Below are 13,516 nucleotides of genomic sequence, written 5' to 3'. Positions count from 1 at the left end.
AGGGTTTCCCACACTGCCCTCAGTTCCCTGAAGTATGAGAACTAGGATCTGATGTGAGGGACCAGCTTCCTTGATGATATCTTCCCTGTAGATGGGCTCACCATCCTTCTCCGCTTGCATCTGTCACTATTGTTATGCAAGGTGACATATTCCACGGAACTCCCCACAAGAGGTTCTTAGAATTGGTCCACCATGTCAGGGATGACTTTAATGATGTGGATAGATGAATCTGTTTGTCCAAGGATGTCTGTCTTCTGTCCCAGGTCGACAGGATCTCCCTCTGCAGTCCGCTTGTATGGGCCTGACCCCAACGGACACATGATATGCAGGCCGTCAATGTTCTTAGAACACTCATCGCTGTTCTTATAGAGACCTGATTCCGAAGAAGAAGACGAATCCTGCTCTTTACCATCTCCTGCTTCTTTTCCGGAAGTTGTGATAACCTCTGTTTGGAATCTAACATAACTCCAAGAAATTTCTTCTGGGTACCAGGCAGCAGGTCTGATTTTTCCTGGTTGATGATGCAACCTAAATCGTAGGGATTACTAGATCTAGCTGATCTTCTAATTCCGCCTCTAAGGGTGATATCAGCAGGAAGTCATCTAAGCATGGGACAATGACCACTTCTTCCCGTCTCAGATAGGCCACGATCTCGGAAACCAGCTTTGTAAATACTCAAGGCGCCAAAGCGAGGCCGAATGGAAAAGCACAAAACTGGAAGTGGTAGCACCTGCCTCCTAGATTTAGGGCGAACCGTAGGTATCTTTGCAAGATTTGGTGAATCAGAATGTGGTAGTACGCGCTTTTTATGTCTATTGTACACATACCGCGTCTTTGTCTATGATGGGAATGGTGGTCTTTAGAGACTCCATTCTGAACCTCTTGTACACTATCCACCGATTTAGTGGTCTCAAGTGTATGATAATGCGACTCTCTCCTGAGGGTTTTTTTTATATCGCGAACAGTGTTGAGTAATGTCCCAGACCCACTTCTGACTGTGGAACTGGGACCACCATGCCAGCTTTTAAAAGGTCTTTCACGTCTGTCCAAATGTGAGAAATGGAAAAACTGGTTCGGGAGTCTGTTATCACAAACCTTGCTGGGCTGATCTGGTGAAGTCTAGGAAGAAGCCCTGAGAGATAGTATTTAAGACCCACTGATTTGGGAAGACTAGCCTCCAAGCCTCTATGAATCTCCCCAGGCGACTCCCTACCATCCCAGCGTCATTTCCTTCTACCTCTTGAACCAGAGCCGAAATAAGAGGATGGATCTTTGCCTTTTCCCCCTTTAGGGTCCTTACAAGGACAGGAAAAACACTGGTGAATGGGTGTGGGGAGGGTCTTTTAATCTCTCGTGCATTTCCTGTCCCTACAGGGAAGGAAGGACTGACAACCTCCATGCTGTCAGGAGGGACGTCCTGTAAACTTTCATTAAGAGGGACAGTAACTGTTAGGGCTCGCTTACACAAGTGCATACATCAGATGAGTACTATCCGATGGTTTATCAGATAGCACTTGGACCAATGTTATACTATAGGGCAGTGCAGAACTGTGGATTTTTGTCATACCAATTCAGCTTGAAAAAAAAAAAAATCGATACATGCTGTTAAATAGAGGCTCCTCTAATCGAGTGACACTCACCCATAAAAGTCAAAGGGTGCTTTTAAGACATCGGACTGCACTCAATTTCTGTAGACTCAGACAATGGAAAAGATGGAGAAATTAAGTTCTCCATCTTCTCTGCACCTGTGCTGTGATACACTCAGGTAAGATAATTGGATCACACTAAGTTGACACTCTGCTCAAACTCAGAGCAGAGTTTGAGCAGTGTCATCATCATAAAGGATTTGATTCTCTAGGAGATCGATTGTACGATTGTGTGACCCCAGAAACAGTAGAAGACGGCGACCGGTGACTATTCTACTATACACAGGGAACATACACTACTGATACAGCTCCAGTAATAAAATAGTATCTCGGGGATGGTACTTTAAAACTTCCATGTTATCTTGGAATATAGAGCAACATACTTTCTTGAATGCATGGAAAATGATAAAACTTGTTTACAACTGTTTATAGTGTTTCTGTATCTGTAACTATGTGAAAAACCTGATACTATAGTTTCCATGTAAACATCTGTAACAAACAATCTTGAGATATTGCATCTCATCCATCCCACAGTGGATATTTCAACATTTTGGAATCTTAGGAAGTAAAAATGTAGCGTTACTTAAGAACCATGAAATATTAGCTTGTTGTAGATTTCATTTTCTCAGATATGGATTGGGACACCTTAAAACATTTATTAGGTCCAATGAACCCATTACTTATTATTGGAAAATAATAAACTACTAACTTACTACTCAGGATTGGATGTCTGTGAGAATCTTCGAGGCAAATTCATGTAATTCTGTGTTAGTGATGAAAAAATAAGTGAAAATAGAGAAGTGAGAAAGTGAAGTCCATTACCATTGCACAGCCATGTTTGGTAATTTGTTTGGAAGCTGCAGCAGAATTTTAATTTGATTTAACATCAAGAATAATTCAGTATCATTATTCCTGCTGTCAAAATGATGGAACTCCTACAGACAACCATGTAACTCAGATTGGGACCAAACTCAAAACAGAACTGTCATCGCATCAAGACGACGAAAAATATGTGAACAGAACTTAACCAAGGTCCAGCTATCCAAGAGCATGTTGGTTTATTTTTTGTTACTTTTCTTTCTGAAAAACATTTTGAAGCCTAAGGCCGGGTGCTCACGATCTGGAACTAACAGCGCTTTAAATGCAGTGCATAATCGCTGCTTCCAAAGAGCTGCTGTCTCTTTAAATCCACATGTATTCACTGAACCGTGTGGATTTGCAGCGTCAAGTAAAGTCTACTGATGTAATTTCCCTTGTGGAGGCTAGCGTCTCCATAAGAGAAATTGACATTCTGTGGTCTGGAGAGACGTGCCACGTGTCCGTCTCCGCTGGTAAGCTGCAGGCGTCTGTGGACACATAGTGGACATGGGATTTCTTGAAATATAATCCACTATGCAGTAACATCTGGATGCTACAGATTTTATGCTGCATAAGTACGCACCATCAAAAATGCAGCAACTCCAAATCATTGGCACATACTCTAAATGGGCTGTCTACAACTCAGACAACCCTTTCGCCTGACATCCCTTCCCGGCATCAGCGCTGGGTCTCTAAGTACTTATGTGATGTTATGTGAACTCTACAGTCAATCAGTGGCCTCTTCACTCACACTTTGTTTGGCCAAAGCTGACATCTGGAAGAAGTGAATGCTGCCGCTTCACTATGACATCCACCGAGTGTCAATTACATCAGAAGGAGGTGAGAATGATATGGCCTATGATTGGTTGCAGGGCTTGCGTGACATAACAATATCTCGCAAACCCTGGGAGGCTCAGTGCTGATGTTGCTGGAACGGCACCAGCACCAGAGGTGACTACAGGCTGTTATTGTTTCAAGTTGGAGAATATTGTGATTAACAAGTGATTGTCCAAGTAATGGACAATCCCTTTAATGTTTCTTTGTGTGACTGGTGATATAGCGGTATAAATCTATTACAATTAGGCTTGCATTGCTGATATCAGCACATCCAGTCTGATAGTTTATCTGTTGTATCCTTCACATTCACAGAACGTTTTACTCAAAATAATTCTTTGAGTATCTTGTAGCTGAGGAGAACAGCTGTAGTATCCTTAAAATGGAGGACTGTTTAAAAAGAGTTTCTGAAAAAAAGAATACTTGATTTCAATGACAGCTCTAATCAATCAGTGACCTCATCAGTCATTTACCAGAAAAAACTCCTCTGTAGATTTCAACCTCTGTCCTATAACTTGGGATAAGAAGGGAAGCTTTGGGGGTTTGTTATAGGAGATTGTACTTAAAGTGACTGTCCAGTCCCGAGTGCTGCATAAATGTTATAAATTCTATACTTGCCTCCATGATCAACACCCCTCCTCTGTCGCTTTACATAAAGAATGTCACATGACCACTGCAGCCAATCAGAGGCTGCTAATCAGCTGCAACCTTTACATTTCCTTGTGAGTATAAGAAATACAAATTTTCTTCTCACATAGAATTGTGGAGGCTTCAGTAAAAGAATTACATCTGCTATATGAATGTGGATGTTCTGATGTGCACTTAAAAACAGGCTTATCTGGAGCTACAGTATATGTAATAAATTAAGTTAAAGGGGTTGTTCGGTCTTTAGGTAAAAGTCTGCAGTCACTGTATGTAACTGCAGACTTGTAAATACTCACAATGCGCACATTGCGCACTGTGAGGATTCACCGGGTCATGTGACTGCTAGTATGCGATTTGCAAACTTCTGGTCACATTCCACCTAAAGGTGTGTGAACTCGCTCAATTCATTTCCAGTGAGTGAGGCTTCACACGTCTCGTTGGCATGTGACCGCATGCTTGCAAATCGCATAATTGCAGTCAAGCTGGCAATGGAGTAAGTGTGGTTTGAGGATTCAAAAATTTGCAATCACATAGAATGGCTACAGACTTTTACCCTAATGTTGGACAACACACTTAAGCTTAAGGGTTAGTTACCTAACGCTTCTCTATTGTTGACCTGCACATAAAAGAATGCAGAAAAAGCATTACAGAGGTTTTTATAACAAATAAATACTTTACAAATGTTAAAATAATGTCCAACTGTTGTCCATGAAGATTCCTATATGATGAATTGTTATCCCTTGAGATTATATATCACATCACAATGTATCTGGTGTACATGATATTATTTTACCATTATAGACCCATTAAAACAGTTAATATTGCCTTGAAGACTGTCCTTGAACCAGTTACTTACATGCTAAAAATATATCACATCGTCTACCACTAAGATACTAGCGTGATGACTACTGTTACATGTTTGAACTGAAGCTTCCTTATCAGATTCCCTCTTCTGTTAGAGTTGAGAGAAAAATGAAACAATAGAAGCCCTCATATCTTGTATCTTGTGTCTCTACACATTACTGAAGTATGCAAAACAAAGCACTAAAAATAGACATCATAGTCGCTGTCATCTGAATGAGAATCTTCTTTCTTATAGGGAATCTTTCAGCAAGTTTTTGCTACTCATCTGAGAGCATCTTGATGTAGGCAAAGAGAAGCTGAATCCAACAATGTATCACTTAGTTTACTGAGTGCAGATGTTCTGACACAATCAGCCTTTTTAGCTCTAGCAATACAGCAGAGCTGAGGAAGCTAACTGTTATGATCTGGTGACCTTGGAGCCGCATGAAACTTTCTCTGGAGTCAGTGTAACCTGTACTGACCGCAATCCTGAACTAACACCGCAACTAGAAGTAGCCGTGGGGTGTGCCTAACACTCCCTAGACACCTCGACACAGCCGGAGGACTAAATACCCCTATAGATGGAAATGGGAATGCTATCTTGCCTCAGAGCAGACCCCCAAAGGTTAGGCAGCCCCCCACGAATAATGACTGTGAGTAGGAGAAGAATAGACACATGCAGGTAGAAAACAGGATTTAGCAAAAGAGGCCACTCTAGCTAAATAGGAAAGGATAGGACAGATAACTAGGCGGTCAGTATTAAAACCCTTCCAAAAATATCCACAGCAGATAATACAAAAAGTTCCACAATCTAACTAAAGACATGGAATGTATATCTGCCACTCCAGAGAATCCAGCAAGACTGAGAAAATACTGACACAATCTAAGCAGGACAAGAAAACACAAAGAATAGCACTGAATTGTGAAGCACACAACATGTGTGCCACAGGGAAAAAGAACCAGACACTTATCTTTGCTGATTTGGCAGAAAGGCAGGAGGAACCAGGCAGAGGTCCTACACCTCCCAACAACAATTGACAACTGACAAGGACTAATGAATCCTGCACGCCTAAATACCCCAATCAGATCTGCAATCAGCAGATACACCTGACCAGGACTGCAACTCAGGGGCAACTGCATTACCACCTACAACCACCGGAGGGAGCCCAAAAGCAGAATTCACAACAGTACCCCCCCTTGAGGAGGGGTCACCGAACCCTCACCAGAGCCCCTAGGCCGATCAGGACGAGCCAGATGAAAAGCATGAACCAAATCAGCAGCATGGACATCAGAAGCAAAAACCCAAGAATTATCCTCCTGGCCATAACCCTTCCATTTGACAAGGTACTGAAGCCTCCGCCTCAAAAAACGAGAATCCAAAATTTTCTCAACCACATACTCCAACTCCCCTTCAACCAACACAGGGGCCGGAGGATCAACAGAGGGAACAACGGGCACCACATATTTCCGCAATAAAGATCTATGGAAGACATTATGGATAGCAAAAGAGGCCGGAAGCGCCAAACAAAAAGACACCGGATTAATAATCTCAGAAATCCTATAAGGACCAATAAACCGAGGCTTAAACTTAGGGGAAGAGACCTTCATAGGAACATGACGGGAAGACAACCAAACCAAATCCCCAACCCGAAGCCGGGAACCAACACACCGACGACGGTTAGCAAAACGTTGAGCCTCCTCCTGAGATGACATCAAATTGTCCACCACATAAGCCCAAATCTGCTGCAACCTCTCAACCACAGAATCCACACCAGGACAGTCAGAAGGCTCAACCTGCCCAGAAGAAAAACGAGGATGAAAACCAAAATTACAAAAAAAAGGCGAAACCAAAGTAGCCAAACTAGCCCGATTATTAAGGGCAAACTCGGCCAATGGCAAAAAGGCCACCCAATCATCCTGATCGGCAGACACAAAGCATCTCAAATAAGTCTCCAAAGTCTGATTAGTTCGCTCGGTCTGGCCATTTGTCTGAGGATGGAATGCAGAAGAAAAAGACAAATCAATGCCCAGCCTAGCACAAAAGGCCCGCCAAAACCTAGAAACAAACTGGGAATCTCTGTCGGACACAATATTCTCCAGAATACCATGCAAATGAACCACATGCTGAAAAAACAACGGAACCAACTCTGAAGAGGAAGGCAATTTAGGCAAAGGCACCAAATGAACCATCTTAGAAAACCGGTCACAAACAACCCAGATAACCAACATCCTCTGGGAAACCGGAAGATCAGAAATAAAATCCATAGAAATATGCGTCCAGGGCCTCTCAGGGACCGGCAATGGCAAAAGTAACCCACTAGCACGGAACAACAAGGCTTGGCCCGCGCACAAGTCCCACAGGACTGCACAAAAGAACTCACATCACGTGACAACGAAGGCCACCAAAAGGACCTACCAACCAAATCTCTGGTACCAAAAATACCAGGATGACCAGCCAACACAGAACAGTGAACCTCAGAAATCACTCTACTAGTCCATCTGTCAGGAACAAATAATTTCCCCACAGGACAGCGGTCAGGTCTATCAGCCTGAAATTCCTGAAGAACCCGTCGTAAATCAGGGGAAATGGCAGAAAGGACCACCCCTTCTTTCACAATGCCGACCGGTTCAAGGGCCTCAGGAGAATCAGGCAAAAAACTCCTAGAAAGGGCATCAGCCTTAATATTCTTAGAACCCGGAAGATACGAAACCACGAAATCAAAACGGGAAAAAAAACAAGGACCATCGAGCCTGTCTAGGACTCAGCCGTTTGGCAGACTCGAGGTAAATCAAATTCTTATGGTCGGTCAGGACCACAATACGGTGCTTAGCTCCCTCAAGCCAATGTCGCCACTCCTCAAACGCCCACTTCATAGCCAACAACTCCCGATTGCCGACATCATAATTGCGTTCAGCAGGCGAAAACTTGCGGGAGAAGAAGGCACAAGATTTCATCAAAGAACCAACAGAATCCCTCTGAGACAAAACGGCCCCTGCCCCAATCTCAGAAGCATCAATCTCAACCTGAAACGGAAGAGAAACATCTGGTTGGCGCAACACCGGAGCAGAAGTAAATCGACGTTTAAGCTCCTGAAAGGCAGAGACAGATGCAGAGGACCAATTCGTCACATCAGCGCCTTTTTTTGTCAAATCAGTCAAGGGTTTAACCACGCTGGAGAAGTTAGCAATGAAACGGCGATAAAAATTTGCAAAACCCAAAAATTTCTGAAGGCTCTTCACGGATGTGGGTTGAATCCAATCATGAATGGCCTGAACCTTAACCGGATCCATCTCCATAGATGAGGGAGAAAAAATAAAGCCCCCAAAAAAAACCTTCTGCACCCCAAAGAGACACTTAGACCCCTTTCACAAACAAAGCATTGTCACGAAGGATCTGAAATACCATCCTGACCTGTTCCACATGAGACTTCCAATCATCGGAAAAAATCAAAATATCGTCCAAATATACAATCAAGAATTTATCAATATAAGTCCGGAAGATATCATGCATGAAGGATTGAAAAACAGATGGAGCGTTAGTGAGCCCAAATGGCATCACAAGTTATTCAAAATGGCCTTCGGGCATATTAAACGCTGTTTAATATGAACAAGATTATATGCCCCTCGAAGGTCAATCTTAGTAAACCAACTAGCCCCCTTAATCCTAGCAAACAAATCGGAAAGCAAAGGTAAAGGGTATTGAAACTTGACCGTGATCTTATTCAAGAGACGATAATCAATACAAGGTCTCAAGGAGCCATCCTTCTTAGCAACAAAAAAACCCCTGCTCCTAACGGTGAAGAAGATGGCCGAATATGCCCTTTCTCCAAAGACTCCTTAACATAACTCCGCATGGCGGTATGTTCAGGCACAGACAGGTTGAAAAGTCGACCCTTAGGAAACTTACTGCCTGGAATCAAGTCAATAGCACAATCACAGTCCCTGTGCGGTGGAAGGAAACTGGACTTGGGCTCATCGAATACATCCTGAAAATCAGACAAAAACTCTGGAATTTCAGAAGAGGAAGAAGAGGAGATTGACATCAAAGGAACATCATTATGAACCCCCTGACAACCCCAACTAGTCACAGACATAGATTTCCAATCCAATACAGGATTATGTACATGCAACCACGGGAAACCCAGCACGATAACATCATGCAAATTATGCAACACCAGAAATCGATAATCTTCCTGATGGGCTGGCGCCATGTGCATGGTCACCTGTGTCCAAAACTGAGGCTTATTTTTAGCCAAAGGTGTAGCATCAATCCCCCTTAAAGGAATAGGGTTCTTCAAAGGCTGCAAGGGAAAACCACAACGCCTGGCAAACTCAAAATCCATTAACTTCAAGGCAGCGCCTGAATCCACAAACGCCATGACAGAGAATGATGACAATGAGCAAATCAAGGACACCGATAACAGAAATTTAGGTTGTACAGTACTGATGGTAGCGATCCTCTTTGTCCGCTTAGGGCAGACTGAAATGACATGAGAAGCGTCGCCACAATAATAACACAACCCATTCTGACGTCTGAATCCTTGTCGTTCTGTTCTAGACAAAATCCTATCACACTGCATTGGCTCAGGAATTGGCTCTGAGGACGACGCCACAGCGTGCACAGTTCTACGCTCTCGCAAGCGCTGATCAATCTGAATGGCCAGAGACATAGAATCACTCAGACCGGAAACCCCACCATAACATCTTTAACGGATTCAGAAAGACCCTTTCTGAAAAGTGCAGCCAAAGCATCATCATTCCATTTAGTCAACACAGACCATTTTCTAAATTTCTGACAAAACAATTCTGCCGCCTCTTGACCCTGAGACAGGGCCAACAAGGTTTTCTCCGCTTGATCCACAGAATTAGGTTCATCATATAATAAACCTAAAGCCTGAAAAAAGGAATCTACATTAAGCAAGGCCGGATTCCCAGATTCCAGGGAAAATGCCCAATCCTGTGGATCACCACGCAGCAGGGAGATGACAATTTTAACCTGCTGAATGGAATCACCGGAGGATCACGGTCTCAGAGCAAAAAACAATTTACAATTATTTTTAAACCCCCAAAATTTGGACCTATCACCAAAAAACAAATCAGGAGTAGGAATCTTTGGTTCTAAAGCTGGAGTCTGAACAATATAATCAGAAATACCCTGTACCCTAGCAGCAAGCTGGTCTACACAAGAAGCTAATTCCTGAACAACCATGCTGGCACAAGACTCCTCAGCCACCCATAAATAAAGAGGGGAAAAAAAGACAAAACAGACTGCAGAAAAAAAAATGGCTCAACACTAGTGTTGAGCGATACCGTCCGATACTTGAAAGTATCGGTATCGGATAGTATCGGCCGATACCTGAAAAGTATCGGATATCGCCGATACCGATACCCGATACCAATACAAGTCAATGGGACACCAAGTATCGGAAGGTATCCTGATGGTTCCCAGGGTCTGAAGGAGAGGAAACTCTCCTTCAGGCCCTGGGATCCATATTAATGTGTAAAATAAATAATTAAAATAAAAAATATTGATATACTCACCTCTCCGGAGGCCTCTGCACCTCCCCGCTGTTAACCGGCAGCCTTCTTTGCTTAAAATGAGCGCGTTTAGGGCCTTCCATGACATCACGGCTTCTGATTGGTCGCGTGCCGCTCATGTGACCACCAGGCGACCTATCACAAGCCGTGACGTCATTCTCAGGTCCTAAATTCCTAGAATTAGGAATTTAGGACCTGAGAATGACGTCACGGCTTGTGATTGGTCGCGTGGCAGTCACATGAGCGGCACGCGACCAATCAGAAGCCGTGACGTCATGGAAGGTGCTGAACGTGCTCATTTTAAGCAAAGCAGGCTGCCGGTTACTACCAGGGCGCGTCAGAGGGTGAGTATATCCCTATTTTTTATTTTAATTCTCTATTTTTTACATGGATATGGATCCCAGGGCCTGAAGGAGAGTTTCCTCTCCTTCAGACACTGGGAACCATACACTGGGAACTTCCGATTCCGATTCCCGATACCACAAAAGTATCGGATCTCGGTATCGGAATACCGATACCGCAAGTATCGGCCGATACCCGATACTTGCGGTATCGGAATGCTCAACACTACTCAACACTTTTCTTCCCTTCTACTGAGATGCATTTAACTCATTATGGGCCAGTTGTACTGTTATGATCTGGTGACCTTGGAGCCGCATGAAACTTTCTCTGGAGTCGGAGGAACCTGTACTGACCACAATCCTGAACTAACACCGCAACTAGAAGTAGCCGTGGGGTGTGCCTAACACTCCCTAGACACCTCGACACAGCCGGAGGACTAAATACCCCTATAGATGGAAATGGGAATGCTATCTTGCCTCAGAGCAGACCCCCAAAGGTTAGGCAGCCCCCCACGAATAATGACTGTGAGTAGGAGAAGAATAGACACACGCAGGTAGAAAACAGGATTTAGCAAAAGAGGCCACTCTAGCTAAATAGAAAAGGATAGGACAGATAACTAGGCGGTCAGTATTAAAACCCTTCCAAAAATATCCACAGTAGATAATACAAAAAGTTCCACAATCTAACTAAAGACATGGAATGTATATCTGCCACTCCAGAGAATCCAGCAAGACTGAGAAAATACTGACACAATCTAAGCAGGACAAGAAAACACAAAGAATAGTACTGAATTGTGAAGCACACAACATGTGTGCCACAGGGAAAAAGAACCAGACACTTATTTTTGCTGATTTGGCAGAAAGGCAGGAGGAACCAGGCAGAGGTCCTACACCTCCCAACAACAATTGACAACTGGCAAGGACTAATGAATCCTGCACGCCTAAATACCCCAGTCAGATCTGCAATCAGCAGATACATCTGACCAGGACTGCAACTCAGGGGGAACTGCATTACCACCTACAACCACCGGAGGGAGCCCAAAAGCAGAATTCACAATAGCTAACCCTGCCCATGTCAGACTCTGTATATACAATGCACATAATCAGTGAGGGGCCTTGTCAGACAAGCAATGACAGAAAAACGACTGGCACATCCAAACTAGTGTGAATAGGTGCATACCAGGAGCAGCTACTTCCATATACAATATACAGAAAAGGGTTGCACTCTATCGTGCCAAAGCATGTCGAATATGAAATACATGAAATATGAATAGCAAAATGGCTTTATGAACATTAGGAAAAATATTTGAGACACTTTGCACAGAATTCTTCTCTATATAAAGTAATATGATGATAATGGGTTCAGGATTAAATCACAACTCTTAAGTATTATCATAAGGACAACTAAAAATATAAAGTCAGCAAGTCATAAATCAACCATGAATATTATTAACATTTGATGCTTACTCAATGTTGTCTTGGTGGATGTACACTGTATAGGCAAGCCTCCCTGGTTGTGGTGATGTGTACAATGGGCTGGGAGGAAACAAAGCATGAACATGAAACCCATGGCTAAAAGGAGAGGGTGGTTAGTCAGAGATTGTGGTACCTGTATAGTCCTCAGAGAGAAAGCAATATGCTGTGGAAGTAAATAAATGCCATTAGGTGCTAGAAGGAAGTGTGGAAAATATGTAGAGAAAGATATATCTTGGGTGCAAAAAGGTCGCTGTACCTTTAAGGTTGTGGATAGTGGCAGCGCTCCTGCACCTTGCCACGTGCCTGCTGCTGGTGTGCTGGGGGAATGAGACAGGAGGTTTCTTATACCTGCATGTGGTAGCCTGGCCACCCGGAAGTATGTCACAGGAAGTGATGTATGCAACCTCCAGGACCTACATTCTAGACCCTGTGTATTGTGATGTACCGAGAGTGTTTCACAGGAGGTGGTGCCTGGTCAGGTGTCTCTTACGTAGCATTGTGCTATCCACTCATATAAGTCCCGCAGTGCTAGGTAGCTAATGTTTTAGGGGACGAGAAGGAGGTGAATGTAAACAAAATAAATACATCATGATGAATAGATATTGTAACCTCACGGTTAAATGGACTATTGTATCCTTATAATCTTTATTTTTTTAATATAGCGCTAACATATTCTGCAGCGCTTTACAGTTTGCACACATTATCATCGCTGTCCCTGATGGGGCTCACAATCTAAATTCCCTATCAGTATGTCTTTGGAATGTGGGAGGAAACCGGAGAACCCGAAGGAAATCTACGCAAACACGTAGAGAACATACAAGCTCCTTGCAGATGTTGCCCTTGGTGGGATTTGAACCCAGGACTCCAGGCTGCAGTGCTAACCACTGAGCCACTGTGCTGCCCTACTGATCCATTAAATGGATGTATTGTTTGATGACACATATAATAGCAAAGATTTTGGGAATGGGCATGAGAAGTAAGTGTAACCATGGTGGATATATATATATATATATATATATATATATATATATATATATATATATATATATATATATATAAACAAAAAGGGAAACGGCACAAAAAGATGTAAAAAAAAAGACTTTAATGCCCTGTGGCGTGGCAACATTTCGGATAAAACAAATCCTTTCTCGAGCCTTGAGAAAAGGATTTGTTTTTTCCGAAACATTGCCACAGGGCATTAAAGTCTTTTTTTACATTTCTTTGCGCTTTTTCCCTTTTTGTTTACTGTCTGGACTATATATATATATATATATATATATATATATATATATATATATATATATATATATATATATATACACAGTTAGGTCCATA

The 13,516-nt window shown here is 42.9% G+C and overlaps 1 protein-coding gene across 5 annotated transcripts in view; it reads left to right on the top strand.

The window, feature by feature from the left end:
• The window catches only part of IL17REL (interleukin 17 receptor E like), a 290,191-nt gene that overhangs the window by 195,042 nt on the left and 81,633 nt on the right, over positions 1-13,516 (top strand). The window contains exon 10 of one of the 5 annotated variants that reach the window (XM_077264874.1): positions 2,588-5,022. The exons of 3 other annotated variants lie outside the window; for them this stretch is intronic. In XM_077264874.1, the coding sequence (XP_077120989.1) occupies positions 2,588-2,673 (86 nt within the window). In that variant the 3' untranslated portion in view covers positions 2,674-5,022. One more of the 5 variants, XM_077264878.1, reaches the window with a different exon arrangement.

Source organism: Ranitomeya variabilis, chromosome 5, assembly GCF_051348905.1.
Source record: "Ranitomeya variabilis isolate aRanVar5 chromosome 5, aRanVar5.hap1, whole genome shotgun sequence".
Taxonomy (NCBI): domain Eukaryota; kingdom Metazoa; phylum Chordata; class Amphibia; order Anura; family Dendrobatidae; genus Ranitomeya; species Ranitomeya variabilis.
This window is presented reverse-complemented; position numbering and strand designations above follow the sequence as displayed.